This window comes from Apium graveolens, chromosome 8, assembly GCF_009905375.1.
Source record: "Apium graveolens cultivar Ventura chromosome 8, ASM990537v1, whole genome shotgun sequence".
Taxonomy (NCBI): Eukaryota; Viridiplantae; Streptophyta; class Magnoliopsida; order Apiales; family Apiaceae; genus Apium; species Apium graveolens.
Genome location: NC_133654.1, coordinates 88,090,688 through 88,107,882, shown reverse-complemented (window position 1 = coordinate 88,107,882; position 17,195 = coordinate 88,090,688). Strand labels below are relative to the sequence as shown.

At 36.5% G+C, this 17,195-nt stretch overlaps 2 protein-coding genes and 1 non-coding gene across 3 annotated transcripts; all 3 read left to right on the top strand.

The window, feature by feature from the left end:
• Nucleotides 1-4,176: 4,176 nt before the first annotated feature.
• On the top strand, nt 4,177-11,357 carry LOC141678334 (callose synthase 11-like). Its single transcript, XM_074484624.1, has 2 exons — nt 4,177-9,755; nt 11,087-11,357. Exon 1 carries the CDS (start codon nt 4,382-4,384, stop codon nt 9,752-9,754), a length of 5,373 nt encoding a protein of 1,790 aa, XP_074340725.1. The 5' UTR covers nt 4,177-4,381; the 3' UTR covers nt 9,755; nt 11,087-11,357.
• LOC141681891 (small nucleolar RNA J33) lies at nt 7,374-7,456 on the top strand. The gene has a single exon (XR_012559311.1). It is a non-coding gene; the product is annotated as a small nucleolar RNA J33 (small nucleolar RNA).
• A 526-nt stretch (nt 11,358-11,883) lies between the features above and the next one.
• On the top strand, nt 11,884-12,738 carry LOC141676729 (secreted LysM effector Blys4-like). Its single transcript, XM_074482432.1, has 2 exons — nt 11,884-12,216; nt 12,326-12,738. The coding sequence occupies exons 1-2, from the start codon at nt 12,129-12,131 to the stop codon at nt 12,508-12,510; spliced, it is 273 nt and encodes a 90-aa protein (XP_074338533.1). The 5' UTR covers nt 11,884-12,128; the 3' UTR covers nt 12,511-12,738.
• Nucleotides 12,739-17,195: the final 4,457 nt, after the last annotated feature.

Sequence of the window (17,195 nt, the reverse complement as noted above, 5' to 3'; positions counted from 1 at the left end):
TTCATCATCTTTTCATCAACATCTATTTAAGGTAAACTTTCAGTTTCTGAATCATCATCATCAGAACTTGATGATTCTGAATCAGACTTTATGACGAGAGCCTTTCCTTTGCCTTTCTTTGAGACAGCCACCTTGGGGGATTCCTCCTCAGCTTTAAGAGCAACTGTCCTTGACTTTCTCCCATGTCTCTTGCTCCTTTGATCCATCTCAAGTTCATAAGTCTTGAGCATACCATAAATTTCATCAAGAGTAGTTTCATCAAGAGCATAGTTGTCTCTTATAGTAGTAGACTTCAAATCCTAACTTTCAGGAAGAGCTAAGAGGAATTTTAGATTTGAATCTTCAAGATCATATTCCTTGTCCACCAGTGACAGATCATTCAAGAGTTTGATAAACTTGTCATATAAGTCAGTTAATGACTCATCATCTTTTGAGTCAAAGTGCTCATACTCTTAAGTGAGTATAGTCCTCCTATTCTTCTTGATTGCATCAGTTCCCTGATATCTTGTCTCCAAAGCATCCCATATCTCCTTCGCAGTCTTGCAATGAATTACCCTATTTGACATCACATTATCAATGGCACTATGCAGCAAATGCCTTACCTTTGCATCATTGGCAATGGATGAGATATCTTCAGCTGTATACTCAATTTTCTCCTTTGGTATGGTCTTTACTGGCTGATCTGCAACTACAACAGAGAGCTTGGTTTCCTTGTGTGGTCCTTCATTAATTCTGTCAAGGTATTCTGGATCCGTAGCTTCCAGAAATATAGCCATCTTCACTTTCCATATGGGATACTCAGAAGGTCTCATTATGGGAAGCCTAATAGTCTCATAACGACTGTGGGTTTGAGTCTTTTGAGTTTCTTCAGTTTTAGTGGGCTTGGTTGAAGTTTGTTCTTCTTCAGACATGATTGTTTGGATCTTTACTGTATGTGTGTTTATAGATAAGCTCTGATACCAATTGTTAGGTCACACAACACTGTAGAAGGAGTTGAATACAGTGTTTAATACAATCAAATCAATTTTGAACACAAGTAACAGTAAACAAATATATTCAATATAATAAACTCTGTTACAATGGAACTGTTCTCTCTCAGTGATGAACAAATATCACTAAGAGCTGCTAGGTTACAATGTATAATCTTCTCGATAATGATAACACATATAGTGTAAACCAATGTCTGTGTTTATATAGTACACAGTTACAAGATAACTTCTAATTGATATGGAATATAATTCTGTCTCCTAAAATATATCAATCAGGTATCTTATACAAGTCTTCTTATCTTCTAACTCTTTCCATGCATATCTTCTTTTGTTTTAGTCTGGATCTTCTATCCTGTAAATCAGCTTCCTTCCTTAACTGTAAGTCTTCCCGTACTTAAGATATGACCTTAAGTTCTGATATCTATCTTCTGACTTCCAGTAAGTACTGATATTTCCTGTTTGTTAAGATCTGAAAACTAAACATGAAACATATTAGACATGACATCTCAAATATATCTAACATATATACCTCTAATTGAAAAGTAATCCCAAGAAGTTGGGTGCCTTCCCCTAATCAAAGCATAAAATGAATCTTTTAGGGACTTTGCTCAAATCAGTTTTGGGATTTTACTCTAATTAATTTTAGGTATTTAAGAGAGGTTTGACAGATGAGTAACAGAGATATGAGAGATAAGTGAGAGAGACTAGCGGGAGAGACGAGAGAGAGAGTGACGAGTGGTTGAGAGAGAGGAGTGAGGTTGAGAGATGTGCAATAAAACTGTTTTGTGTGATAAAAAATTTGGGTACCAAGTTTTCACCGCCCAACCCAAAATTTGAGTTCCCGCCTATAAATTTGGGTCAAGTTAATCGAAAGCGTAATGGATATTGTAACACTTTTTAAAAAGTGTTACTATTTTTCGGAAATCATCAAATGGTCGTTAAACTTGCAACACTTTTATATTTTATATAACACTTTTAAAAAGTATTGCAATAGATTGCTAAATTTCTTGTCTATAACAACATTTTATGCAACACAAACGCAATATGGGCTTGCAATAGCCCATATATGGTGTAATGAACTTAGACAATTAAACTTTAATATCCAAAAAGAGAAAACCTATTTCAATACATCAGCAAAAATATAAATCTTATAGTATATCAATACGAGTTGAAATACCATTTACAAATATAAAATGACTAAGTAAGATAATTATCCAATAAACTAAATATATTAAAACAAAATTAGAAATAAACAAAGTAAAAATATAACCAAAAGTAATATTATTTGGTTAGACCCAAAGAAGAAGTCAATTTAACAAGATACAATCAATCATTAACGATTCATAAATTACACATTATACAGTCAACAACCATACATATGTCAGTATCGTGGACACATTAAGCTAGCTTATAGACTCAATTTCTTTCCCGTGATTATAATCACATAATAAAAATTCTCTTATTCGATAAATAAATCTTAAAATTAAATTCTTTTCTTAAGTCTCACAGTCCTAAATCACAACTATGTCACAGTTTACTAGTGACCGACATCTTATACTTATGTCACACTTTCCAAGTGACTGGTTTCTTATTCTTATTCGATGGAAGTTAGTTTACGTCCCTCGTCAAGTGAAACCGAATCTTGACAATGTATCGATGTGTTATGATAGTCAAACCAAATATTCGAGCACATGATTCAGACAATATAATTAGATACGTTACACAACAATACAGAGTAACAAAAAGTTACTTCCCTCAATTATGCAAGAAAATAGTCCACATAAGAATACATATTCAATCCTTAATAACACATCAAAAGTGACATATCTAAATCTTGAACTTTTCCACGATATCAATTCTGATCAGATCTGAATTTAGTCTTTTTACCCTTTAAACGATGTTGTCTTAAAAAACACGAAACGCGAAAGTTGCAGAGAACGAAAAGATCTTTCCGAAAAGTGCAGAAACAACGAACTCCGATTTACGATGAATTTTCTAAGATTTATAGAGAGTTCGTGTACATCAATTTTTTTTATCTCATAGCGACTTTTTTTTGACAATAGGGATGACTTCATTTTCTGCATAAAAAGGCGTTATAAAAATCGGAATTCCGGTCGACTCAGTTTTTCTCCGTTCGAAATGATTATTCCAAGAATAAATCAAATACGAATTTGTAATATATAATATATATATATATATATCAAATGGATTTCGTTAAAATTTTTATTATAAATGTGTAAAAACTTGAAACTTAACAATAATATATCGTTTTGTGCTATATATGTTGCTATTTTTTTTTATAAATTTTCTTATTAAAGCTGAAGTCCTTTAATAAAAAGTAGATTTAGACCCCAGATTGAAAGTCAATCCCTAAATTTAACTCTGGGCACTCGAAGATGAATCGAATTTTTATATAATCATTTTTATACTGAATTACTTGAAAATCGGGTCAGACTAAGGTTCGAAAACGACTACTCTATCCGAGTTTGCGAAGTCTGATGGAGTTACCGATATCTATACTATACTATAATAACCGGAATGGGGTATAATTTGGTTCAATAATTATTCCCTAATTTTAGTTATTAAAAAAATAAATAGATAGTATTATATAACCGCTAAACTACAAAATTATGAAACAACTATTCACATAGTCTACTTATCCTACTAAAATACAACCACAACTTATCCTATTACTAAAAAAAAATAAAAAATGGTATTATATATCCGCTAAACTACTAAATTGTTAAATTACAAGATATAGTATATTTATTCTACTAAATTATACCGGTTATCCTGCTATTTTTCTATAAATTTATTATTATTATATATTTATATAAATAATTTTAAAATTATAATATAACAAGATAAATAAAATTTTTAAATATAAATGAAATTCCATGCAGGGAATAAACAGTAAAAGGTGACAAATTGACAACTTTTTATTGCCAGCGGAAACCAAAGTAACAGAAACAAGAAAAAGACACCCCATGAGCTGCACGTGTTGTTTGGTTTGAAATGTGTTTTAATGTTGTTTAAGATATGCTTAACAGGGTTTATCTTTTCAGCTCCACTTGACTCCTTCAATTCCTATTTTACTTAACTACTTCTTGTTTCCCTAGATCCCCCTCCCACGCTCCTTAACAGCGCGTGCTTTTAAAGCATTAACATACCAATAATGTAACGCCCTCCTGTTTTCAAAACCCACTTGCCAAACATTTTAAAGCTCATTGCCTTTTCTACTACTGATAATTCTTCTCCTTTTTTCAGTGCCTATTACAGTAAATACCTTAACAGATAGATATTGATACTTCTTACATGTGTGTATACATGGAAGTAGTGTTTGAGTTTGTTTGAGTTGAGTAGTAGTTGAGTTCTATAGTTGAGTTCATGCAATGAATCTGAGACAACGGCCAGTCCCCACGCGCGTCCGTGGCCAACCCTACGCGCCTCCGCGTCCGAGGTTTGAGGAGCCTTTTAATATAATTCCTATTCACAACTTAATAGCTGACCATCCTTCACTTAGGTACCCTGAAATACGCGCCGCCGCAGCTTCTCTACGCGCCGTTGGAGGGATCAGGAAACCCCCCTTTACACAGTGGAGTGATGAGATGGACTTGATGGACTTGTTGGGTGCTTATTTTGGGTTTCAAAGAGATAATGTAAGGAACCAAAGAGAGCATTTAGTGCTTCATCTTGCTAATTCTCAAATGAGTTTGCAACCTCCTCCTTCTGCTGCTGATGTTTTGGACCATGGTGTGCTTCGAAACTTTCGAAAGAAGCTGCTCAAGAATTACAGCTCATGGTGTTCTTATTTGAGGTTGAAATCTGAAGTTAGGCTGCACTTGGGTAGACAGAATCCAGAGGTTTATCGGAGGGAATTATTGTATGTATGTCTCTATCTTTTGATTTGGGGTGAAGCGGGGAATCTCCGCTTCATGCCGGAATGTTTATGTTATCTTTATCATAATATGGCTCGTGAATTGAATCAGATTTTAGATGATGATTTTATTGATGAAAATACTAATAGACCTTTTGTGCCTGCCATACATGGTGAGAATGCGTTTATGTGTCATGTTATTATACCAATTTATGATACTATTAAGGCTGAAGTAGATAGGAGTAGAAATGGGACTGCCCCACATTCTGCTTGGCGAAATTACGATGATTTAAATGAATTTTTTTGGAGTAGGAGGTGCTTTAAGAGTTTAAAATGGCCTCTTGATCTTTCAAGTAACTTTTTCTTGCATAGCGAGGATGATAAGAGGGCGGGAGTGAGGACTACGAGAATAGGGAAGACAGGGTTTGTGGAGCAGAGGACATTCTGGAACTTGTTTAGGAGTTTTGATAGGTTGTGGGTAATGTTGATTTTGATGTTTCAAGCTTCTATGATTGTTGCTTGGGAAGGTACACAGTATCCTTGGCAGGCGTTGAAGAAAGATGATGTGCAAGTGCAGGTTCTTACTATTTTTATTACATGGGCTGGTCTCCGAGTTATTCAATCTATTCTTGATGCTGGTACGCAGTATAGTTTAGTTAGAGAAAGAAAATGGCTTCTTGTGAGAATGATTTTGAAAACTTTGGTTGCTGTCACTTGGACTAGCGTGTTTTCTGTATTTTATGGACTGATTTGGTACCAAAAAAATTCTGATGGGTGGTGGTCTGATGCGGCAAATGAGAAAATTTATATGTTTCTTAAGGCTGCGCTAGTGTATATCATCCCGGAGTTGCTTGCACTGCTTCTGTTTATCATTCCGTTTGTTCGGAATTTTGTGGAGAAAACAAATTGGCGAATCTTCAACCTGGTGACATGGTGGTTTCAGTCACGAACCTTTGTTGGTCGTGGACTAAGGGAAGGACTAGTTGACAACATTAAGTACACAATGTTCTGGATTTTTGTCCTGGCTTCAAAATTTTCATTCAGTTACTTTCTTCAAATCAAACCCCTGGTTGCCCCGACAAGGGCTCTTTTAAGAATGAAAGATGTTCCGTACAATTGGCATGAGTTTTTCAATAATACCAACAGAGTCGCTGTGGTTTTATTATGGGCTCCAATCATTTTGATCTACTTGGTAGATCTGCAAATCTGGTATGCTGTTTTCTCGTCTATTTATGGTGCATCAGTCGGATTGTTCTCACATTTGGGAGAGATTCGTAATTTCGGTCAGCTAAGGCTAAGGTTTCAGTTCTTTGCAAGTGCATTACAATTTAATCTGATGCCAGATGATCAGCCCATGAATTTAAAGGACACCTTCCTCCACAAGGTTCGGGATGCAGTTGAGCGTGTGAAGCTACGATACGGACTTGGGCAACCTTACAAGAAGATGGAAACGAGCCAGGTGGAAGCTGCTAGGTTTGCCTTGATATGGAATGAGATCATAATAACTTTGAGGGAAGAAGATCTCATTAGTGATCATGAACTAGAACTAATGGAACTGCCACCCAATTGTTGGGATATAAATGTTATTCGATGGCCATGTTGCTTCCTCTGCAATGAGCTGCTCCTTGCACTTCTCCAGGCAAGTGAACTTGGGGATGCACCTGATAGGTGGATATGGTTTAAGATATGTAGAAATGAGTATAGGCGATGCGCAGTCATTGAAGCCTATGATAGCATCAAGTACATACTTCATGAGATAGTTAAATATGGTTCAGAAGAGCACTCTATTGTCACAAAGTTCTTTATGGAGATGGAGCACTGTATTCAGATCGAAAAGTTCACATCGGCATTCAAAACGACTGTCCTACCTAAAATCCACAAACAGTTGATTTCTCTGATTGAACTTCTCATGATGCCTAAGAAAGACATAAATAAAGTAGTAGATGTGCTACAGGCATTGTATGAGATTTCTATTCGAGAATTTCCAAAACAAAAGAAGTCCATCTTACAACTGAAGCAGGAAGGTTTGGCATGTTCACATCAGGGCAATGATGGTGGGCTGCCTTTTGAAAATGCTGTTGATCTATCTCGTGTTGAAGATGCATTATTTATAAGGCAGCTACGACGTTTGCGTACAATCCTTACTTCTAGAGAATGGATGCTTAACGTCCCAAAAAATATTGAAGCAAGAAGACGCGTCGCCTTTTTTAGCAATTCCCTCTTTATGAACATACCACGTGCCCCTCAGGTTGAAAAAATGATGGCTTTTAGTGTTCTCACACCTTACTATGATGAAGAAGTAATCTATGGTAAAGAAAATCTTAGAAGTCCAAACGAAGATGGGATATCTACCCTGTTTTATCTCCAGAAGATATATGAAGACGAGTGGGTGAATTTTATGGAGAGAATGCGAAGAGAAGGATTGCAGAATTCTGAAGAAATCTGGACAGAAAAATCAAGAGATCTCCGCCTCTGGGTATCATACAGAGGGCAGACTCTATCACGTACTGTTAGGGGAATGATGTATTACTATAGAGCCCTCAAGATGCTTGCTTATCTTGACGGTGCATCTGAGATGGATATTAGACAGGGTTCACAAGAAATTGCAAATTGGGGTTCTCGACGTCAGACAGTAAATCTGGATGGTTTAGGCAGTGGTATGCCACCACCCTCACGAAATCTCAACAGGGCCACTAGTGGAGTAAGTGTTCTGCTTAAAGGCAATGAGTTTGGATGTGCTATGATAAAGTTCACGTATGTGATTGCATGTCAGATGTATGGAGTTCACAAGAAATCGAAAAATGCCCGTGCTGAGGATATTTTGTATCTAATGAAAAACAATGAGGCGCTTCGTGTTGCTTATGTTGATGAGGTTGTCTTGAGGAGAGATGAGGTGGAGTATTACTCTGTTCTTGTAAAGTTTGATCAGCAACTAAAGAAAGAAGTGGAGATCTATCGCATTAGGTTGCCCGGTCCTCTAAAGCTCGGAGAAGGAAAACCAGAGAATCAGAACCATGCAATCATTTTCACGAGAGGTGATGCGCTTCAGACAATTGATATGAATCAAGACAGTTATTTTGAGGAAGCACTGAAGATGCGTAATCTGTTGGAGGAATTTAAAAAATTTTATGGTGTTCGGAAGCCAACAATCTTGGGAGTTCGAGAAAATATCTTTACAGGCTCTGTCTCTTCACTTGCTTGGTTCATGTCTGCTCAGGAGACCAGCTTTGTAACTTTGGGACAGCGAGTTTTGGCAAACCCTCTTAAAGTACGGATGCACTATGGTCATCCAGATGTTTTTGATAGGTTCTGGTTCATTACTCGTGGTGGCATTAGCAAAGCTTCCAGGGTGATCAATATTAGTGAGGATATATTTGCTGGTTTCAACTGCACACTTCGAGGTGGCAACGTGACACATCATGAGTACATACAAGTGGGTAAAGGAAGGGATGTTGGTTTAAATCAGATCTCTATGTTTGAAGCTAAAGTTGCTAGTGGGAATGGCGAACAAATTTTGAGCAGAGATGTATATAGGTTGGGTCATAGACTTGACTTCTTTCGAATGCTCTCATTCTTCTATACAACTGTGGGATTCTTTTTTAATACAATGATGGTGGTTGTAATGGTCTATACATTTTTGTGGGGTCGTCTATATCTTGCACTCAGTGGTGTTGAGGGAGCAGCAAAAGGAGCAGCAGAAGATGACATCACCAACAATAAATCCCTTGGAGCAATCTTAAATCAGCAGTTTATTATCCAGATGGGTATATTCACTGCCCTTCCGATGATTGTGGAGAATTCTCTAGAGCATGGATTCCTCCCAGCAGTGTGGGATTTTGTAACAATGCAGTTGCAGCTTGGTTCAGTCTTCTACACTTTCTCGATGGGAACTCGTACGCATTTTTTCGGCAGGACTATTCTTCATGGGGGGGCCAAGTATAGGGCCACGGGACGTGGTTTTGTTGTGCAACACAAGAGCTTTGCTGAGAACTATAGACTATATGCTCGCAGCCATTTTGTGAAAGCAATTGAACTGGGGGTAATTCTGATAGTGTATGCTACACATAGCCCATTGGCTACGAACACCTTTGTTTACATAATTCTAAATATCTCTAGTTGGTTTCTTGTTGTGTCATGGATAATGGCCCCCTTTGTATTTAACCCATCAGGCTTTGATTGGCTAAAGACTGTCTATGATTTTGGAGACTTTATGAAATGGATATGGTGTGAGCGTGGACTTCTTTCAAAAGCAGATCAGAGTTGGGAAACCTGGTGGTATGAAGAACAAGACCATTTAAGAACGACTGGTCTTTGGGGAAAGCTGTTGGAAATTATCTTAGATCTTCGCTTCTTTTTCTTCCAGTATGGCATTGTCTACCAACTGAAAGTTACGGGTACTAACACAAGTATTGGTGTTTACTTGCTGTCCTGGGTCTATGTACTTGCAGTTGTTGCAGTTTACATAGCCATCGCATATGCTCAAGATAAATATGCTGCAAATGACCACATCTATTATCGCCTGATTCAACTCCTTGTTATTCTCATTGTAGTACTTGTGATTACTCTAATGCTGCAGCTTACTCCTTTCAATCTAAATGATTTTCTTACAAGCTTGTTGGCAATTCTTCCTACGGGATGGGGTATTATATTGATTGCCCAGGTGCTTAGGCCTTTTCTGCAATCTACTGTTGCTTGGGACACTGTTGTGTCCTTGGCTCGGGTTTATGAAGTGCTTCTTGGGGTAATAGTTATGGCACCTTTGGCATTCCTTTCGTGGATGCCTGGATTTCAGGCCATGCAGACCAGGATCTTATTTAATGAAGCTTTCAGCAGGGGGCTCCAGATATCTCGCATTCTTACTGGGAAGAAGCTGAACTTAGATAACTGAGGTAAACATTCAGCACACGATTTCAAACATTTTCGGTTGGCAACTTTTACTATTATTCTAATATATTTTAGGTTCTACATTATGTAAATTTATGGACCTGAGATGTGTGCATATGCAAAATTAAATGTTATTTGCATAAAAGACTTGTACAGTCTGTGATTTGATAATACATGCTTGCAGTTAGCAAACGGCCAGCTGGCCAGTTGCTATAAATTCTGACAGGCAATTATCTCAAACAATTTTAATGCGGTTTCTATGTACTTGGGCTGTATTGGATCTCCTTCCCGCTGTAAGATGCTGTAGTATATATAGCCGCTTCAGAGTCTAGAGTTATTTAAAAAGGATTATATGTTGCAATTCATATTATTTTATATACAGTGGAAGAACCAGAATTGCAAGACATGGTGCTTATTTTTATTTTATTTTATATTATATGAATTAATATTTATAGGAACTAATATTTAAAGATTAGGCGGTGGTTCAAAGTAATGTTTCTTCTTATTTTCAAGACTAGCCAGGGTAAAACATAAAATAAAAAACCCTAATGTTTTTTTTCCAAGATAATCCGGGGCTTCAGCTTCGGTCATTGTCTATACCACTTGTTCAGTGTGAGCACACTTGTGCGTGCATGTGGATTCTATATGTTGTGAGGATATTCAAATTCTACAGTTTCCATCTCAAATGAGTTCACATTTTGACTTATAATATTACTCCAAAGTCTCAAACTGATGCAAATCAGTTTGAAATATATATATCAAATTATATATGTATATGTATATAATTTTAGGTTAGATGAAAGTTATGGAGTATATTTTTGTATATTTAAAGTATTCGGTACAGCGTATGTTATGTAATTTAAATGAACAAAATTGTTGTTTTGATTAGTATAAAATCCATGCTACACATAGTTTAAAACATTTTGTTGAAAAAGTGAGGACGGAAATATGGAAAAGACCAGTATCACTGTCGCAAGTTAATAACATAGTTTTAAGATTAAATATGTCCCTTGAAATCTTCAGTTGCTAAACTGAATCACTTTAATCGTATTAGGTTTATGCATTAGGTTAAATTTTGCTTGATGATCTAACTTGGGATTCGTTTATCTTTCCATGGAAATCACCTCAGCTAAACCCATGTAATATGTTACATCTAAGTTGTAATGATGTAATATTAATTATTTGTCAAGACATTGTCACTAAACATTTGCACGTAGTATAGTCGTGATTCTGATTGTGTGTGCAGATGTCTTTATGGTTCATCTTGGAAGCTACCAGCTGGTACTTTACCAAGGACTTCAGACGTAATTTTGATTAGTTGAACTCTGTTTTTCAGGTTCTGCTAGATATTGTAGTCTAGGACATTAACCAGATAGGATGGCCTTTATAAAGAATAATGCAGTTGCGACAGAAGACAATGAAGGAATGAAGGCTTCGACTTCTTCGCTTCTACAAACTGGTGTTCCACTCTAGTATGTGTTATTTTTAGGCGCAGAACTGTAATCAAGCAACTGTTAGAGAACTCTGAACACAAGTTCATTTTTTGACCATTCTATTCCTCTGTAGATATTGTCCATATTGTCCATATGGAATTTTGCTTATTCAGAGGGATCAGGAAAACTTTATTCAATTTTCTTATTAATCAGTATGTATTTCGTATGGAAGATGCTCTTTCGTATGCATCTTTTTTTTAGTTGGAACACATGACATAATTAATCATTTCTCTGAATATTCTTCAATTTTTTTTTTTAAATCAGAAGACAAGAAAATTAAAAGAACGAAACGGGAGGCGAATTTATGATTATGCCTCCCGAGCCGGAGTCTGCCGCTTAAATGCGGTTTACCTTGATTTATGTGGTTTGCATGTTATTACATGAACCTGTAGGATTTACCCGGTACGCACCCGAAGGGTAGCGGCTACGGGTTACCTACGATAAAAAAATAAATTAATTAAAAGAACGAAAAGTTGTATCAGATGAAGCAATGAAATGAATTGCAGGGTAATATATTTTCCTGAACAATGTATTCGAGCTTTTATCATTTTATATATATATATATATTTTTAATTTAATGTTAAGTTGCACCTAAGTTTGATTCAATTCGGCTTTGGGACCTTTATACAAGTGTAGGTGGATCATCTATTTGTAAGGGTATACAAGTCGGAGCCCGGGGGTATCTAATTGGTGAAATCGCTTTTGTGTCACAAGAGGGCCGGTATAAATCTATGAAAACAATGATTTTTGGCTTACTTGTTGGTCTCATTCCTGGAAGTGAAGTATAAATGAAGGGGTTTCAGGAAGCTATAGCACAGAAGCAAGAAAGCAAGTAGTCTTCTTATCTCATCAGGCTTAGGTACTTCTTCAACAACAAGTTGTAAAATGGCCGGGATAAGTGACAACAGAAGCGCCTTTCTCGTTCTCACACTTGCTCTTCTTCTCGTCTTTACAATTGTTGAAAGCCGGCCAGGTGTGACCAGCAAGTATCTGGATCCATTTCTCAATTACTTTGACTCTTGAGAATTTCGCTTCTTACATTCGTGTTGCATTTTTTTTAAATGTTTTATTTTTATTAACAGGGAGGTTTGCAAAAGCATCAGTTCCAACATGTGATTCGGTGTTTGGAGTGAGAAGCGGAGACACTTGCTTCGGCATTGCTCAGAGTTTTGCCTTGTCAACTGCTGAATTTAGCTCCATTAATCCCAACGTCAATTGTGCTGCATTGTTTGTCGGACAATGGCTTTGTGTTGTCGGAAGTGCTTGATATATTGGTTTGAATCCGGAACAATAGTTGATGAGCTCCTGCATCAACTAAATAAAAAAAGGGCTGGTTAATAGTTCTATAGCTGTTGTTCTTGACTGTTCTTTTTGATAGTTCTATAGCTAAATAAGAGTTCCTGCGATTCTTTTTACTTCATTATATGATAGCAAATAATAGATAGAGTTAGGCAATTGTTCTTGTTCTTGATTCTTAATTCTACTTGCAGCTCAAATATATGGCAAACTCAAGTCTACTCAACTTCATCCTGATATCTTGTATTTGGAGTTTCTTTAAAAATGTAACTTAAAGTCGAAAAGTGTCACAAATACATGACCATAATAATTAATAATTATGTTAGGTCACACAACACTATAGAAGGGGGTTGAATATAGTGTTTATACAATCAAATCGATTTAGAACACAAGTATGTAACAGTAATCAAGTTTATTCAATATAATAAGCTCTGTTACAAAGTAGGTTAAACTACTCTCTCATTGATGAACAATATCACTAAGAGATGCTAGGTTACAATGAATAATGTTCTCGTGAATGATAACACACATAGTGTAAACCCTAAGCTGTGTTTATATAGTACACAATTACAAGATCTAATTGATATGGAATATAACTATGTCTTCTAAAATATATCAATCAGATATTATCTTCTACAAGTCTTCTAGCCGTCCAACTCTTCATGCATATCTTCTTTTGTTTTAGTCCAGATCCTCTCCTGTAAATCAACTGCATACCTTATCTGAAGTCTTCCCGCACTTAAGTCCTGATATATCTTTTGACGCCTTAAGTTCTGATATAAGTTGACTTCAATAAATTCTGATTTCCAGTAAGTCCTGATATTAAGTTCTGAAACTAAACACAGCAGATTAGACATGACATCACAAATATATCTAACAATCTCCCCCAACTTGTAAATTATGAAAAATATACAAGTTAATAGATTTGATGATGTCAAAAACATTTAAGTACAAATGCAATGAGAGTTTATTTAGACAACTAACTACAACTTACAGTACATGTAGCTTTACAATCTTACTTGATCAATCTGAATCCATAGTGATTCCTTGTAAAGTCTTTTACCAGAACTTCAACTAACTGTGCTTTGACTTGCATCAGCTTTTCATCTTTATTGTCACCAATATGATAATTTGTTGTTCTGAGTGCTGGAATAGATGTTCTTTCAAGACTATCTCCAAGTCTGATAATTCTAGGATGTGAAGAGTCTTCATTATAGCACAAACACTTTCCTTTCAGAATAACTTCCACCTTAGCAGAGTTCTTCCTCATAGGAATTTCTCTTCCATCATCTTCAATTATTTTTGGAATGTACTGAGAAGCCTTTGTACCAGAGATTCTGAGAAAATTTCTTATAGCCTTCAAAATATATTATGACCATCTTCTTGTAACATCAGATTTTACTTCCAAAAAGTAGTGAATATGTTAAAACTATTTGGAAGACTTCTTTAGCACATAAGTATCAGCTAGTCTGTAAGTTCTGTCATCATTGAGAAATAAGATCAATTTCTCTTTTAGATCATCTTTATCATGAGCATCCATCACAATTTGAGCAGACAGCACTTTGTCAAGGTGCTTTTGTTTGATTTGTTCATATGGTTTGTCTGTCAACATGAAAGGATCTCTGAGAGTAACTTCTACTCCTGTTTGTATCTTTTCTTCATCAGAACCTAATCCAGCTCTATCTCTAGGTTGCTTGGCTCTTAACCCAAACGTTGCAAGTTGATTAATCATTAGATTGGACTTAGGTTCCACTGGAGTAGCTTTGTTCCATAGCAGCTTCTTCTTATCAGTAATTGTCATCTTGTTCAAATCAACTTGAGCTCTGTCAGAGGTTGATGTCTTGATGACTTGATCAGGATTTGCTGTTTCATTATCTTCTTGAGCAGATAGCTTCTCAGAATTTGATAAACTCTGAGCTTCCATAGTTTGAGTAGTTTGAGCATTATCAGTAGTTAACTCTGTTTCATTCAGTTTCTTCCTTCTCTTCAAAGATTCAACTTCCTCTTCTATCAGAGTATCATCATCATGCATTGTAGCTTGATAGGCAGGATGTATTAGAACTGAAGGAATTTTCTTCATATGAAACTTTGTTAGTTCATCAACCTTTTCTTTCCCTTTTTCTTTGGGATCAATCTCAACTTGTGATCTTGTCTTGGGCTTTGAAGCCTCAGAAGTTGATTTTTCCTTGACCACAATGCCTTTTTCCTTAGGCCTAGGAGGTTTCTTTGCATTAGAAGCTTTAGACTTAGGATTTGTCTTCTCAGCTACAAATCTAGCTTCTTCCTCGTTTAGAGTCTCTAAATCCATTCCAGGATTATGTTTGAGAAACAATCTTTTAGCAATTTCTTCATCAAGTGTCTGAATCTTGGGATCCTTATAGTAGACAGTAGTCTCCCTTCCCTTAAGCTTCAGAGTTTGTAAAAACTTCTGAGAGTCCTAACTTCCTGACTGAATGAGAACATCAGAACTTGATATCAGATTTTGATTATCAGAACTTTCTATCGGAGTTTGAGCATTTACAGCTTTAGAACTTGAATTCTTCCATGTAGAAGATTTACTAGAATCAGAAATTAGTTTTCGTCAAGAAACTTTGCTGCTTTGCTTGCCATGACCTTGACCTTTGCCCTTGCTAGGGTTTCCCTGGTCATCTTCAGAATCATCCTTTTTCTTCAGTACTTGACTAGTTGAGCATTTAAACTTAACTACCTTCTCCCCCTTTTTGGCATCATCTGATAGGAGTAGAGAGAGAAGAAGTTCCACTGAAGATTGAATCTCATTTAATTGAGTTGTTGAGCAGCTTGATTTTGTAGGACCTCAGCCAGTTGGGCCTGCTGCTTTTCTTGAACTTTCTCAATAGCTTCAACTTTCTCTTGAATAGGTCTGATAAACCTCTTCTTGTCTAGCTTGATCTCCATATCCATCTTATCAACTGTTTCTTGAAGTTTATTAACCTTTTCATGAGTTGTGGAATGTAGACCTTGAATATTTTTGGTACTGAGAGCTGTGACTTTAAGTTGTGCTTTAAAATTAGAATTTATCAGCAACTCATCAGCTTTTGCAATATGATCTGACAGAACTTTTGAGCTGGGAATGAAATCAGATTCATTCCACTTCTTGGTCCATTCAACTCCTCTGTGAGTTTCCTCCCAAGGAACATGAGCTTCTTCTTCAACATATTTCAATAGTTCCTCCTTTCCAAGAATTGGAGCTGGAGTGTTTACTGGAGCTGACTCTCCAGAACTTGCTAGAAGCTCATCATCTTCTGACAACACAAGAGTGTGTGTGACTGTAGAAGATTCTGGTATTTCAGCATTTAATGGAGAAACAGGTGGAGTTGTCACTTGTCCTTGTGGTGCTTCCAGAAACAAGACAGATGAAATGTTCAGCCTATGAATGTCAATTTCAGGACATAATCCTGAATCTTCAACTGTAGCTGTTTCTCTAAGTGAAGAGATAGGAGGTGTGATCACTGTTCCTGGAACAGTGTCTTCAGGTTGAGGTAGAGCTTCAATCACTATTGGTTCTGATGAGATCAGAGATTCCTGATCCTCTTCCTCAGCTTCTTCATATTGAGCTTGTGTTATTCTCACACCTGCTCTCTTCTTCTTTGATCTTGATTTTTTAGATATAGGAGAGACATTATCTATATCAGAGTTTGAAGACCTTTTTCTTTTCTGAAGATTAGAACCCTCTGCTTCATTCTTTTTTGAAGATTTACCTCTTCAGCTTCTACTGTCACAGGTTCTGATGCTAGAACCTGGACTTGTTCATCTTCATCTGATTCATCTCTAAGAATCATCCTTCTTCTCCTTGGTGGAGATTTAGGAACATATTTAGTTCTTTTGGTTGTGTCAGATTTTACAACTGGCACCTTTTGAGAAGTACTAGAGGTTGGTTGATAGTAGGTTCTGATAGTAGGCTATGGTTTAGTAGTGGAAGGCTGTGTTGGTGGAGGTTGAGAAGATTGTGCAATATCAGGAAATTGGGCTGTATATGTGTTGGGGTCAGAGTTTACTAAGAACTGTTTTACTGATGTAGGAATTTGAAGGGGTCTTAGTATCTCTTTCTTATTATCAGTAGATAACAAGTTTGTGAAGGCCCTTTTAGCAAGTTTAAAAGGTTGAATTGACTCATTAAAGTTTTGGGGCTTATCAGAACAACAAAAACTGTAAATGAGTTGGCAAAATCTAGCAAAATAAATAGTATTTGGGTCCTCCTTCATCCTATACCCAATAAAACCCAAAATAGCAGTAGCATAATTAAAATCATTTTGATTAAGAAGTGCATACCCTAGTTGCTGACTCAGAATCAGAATGGCATCAAAATTTGAGCATTTGTTGGAAAAAGCTCTAGTGATGCAGTCAAAGAAAAAGCTCCACTCCCTTCTTATGTAGGGTCTCTTCAGTTGTCCCAGCTTGGACAAACTTTTCTCATAGCCAAGATTGGCCATCATACTCTGTAGTAGTGGATCTTCAATCTGAGCATTGAAATTGCAATTTTCTGGCAGGTGTAGAGCTTGTCGAACAGTAGACAAAGTAACCAGATGCTCATCTTCCCCTGTTATAAAAATAATACTTGGGGACCTAGCTTCACCACCATCATTATAAGTTCCACTCCTCCAAAACTCCAGTATCTGTGTTCCTGAGAGTAATTGT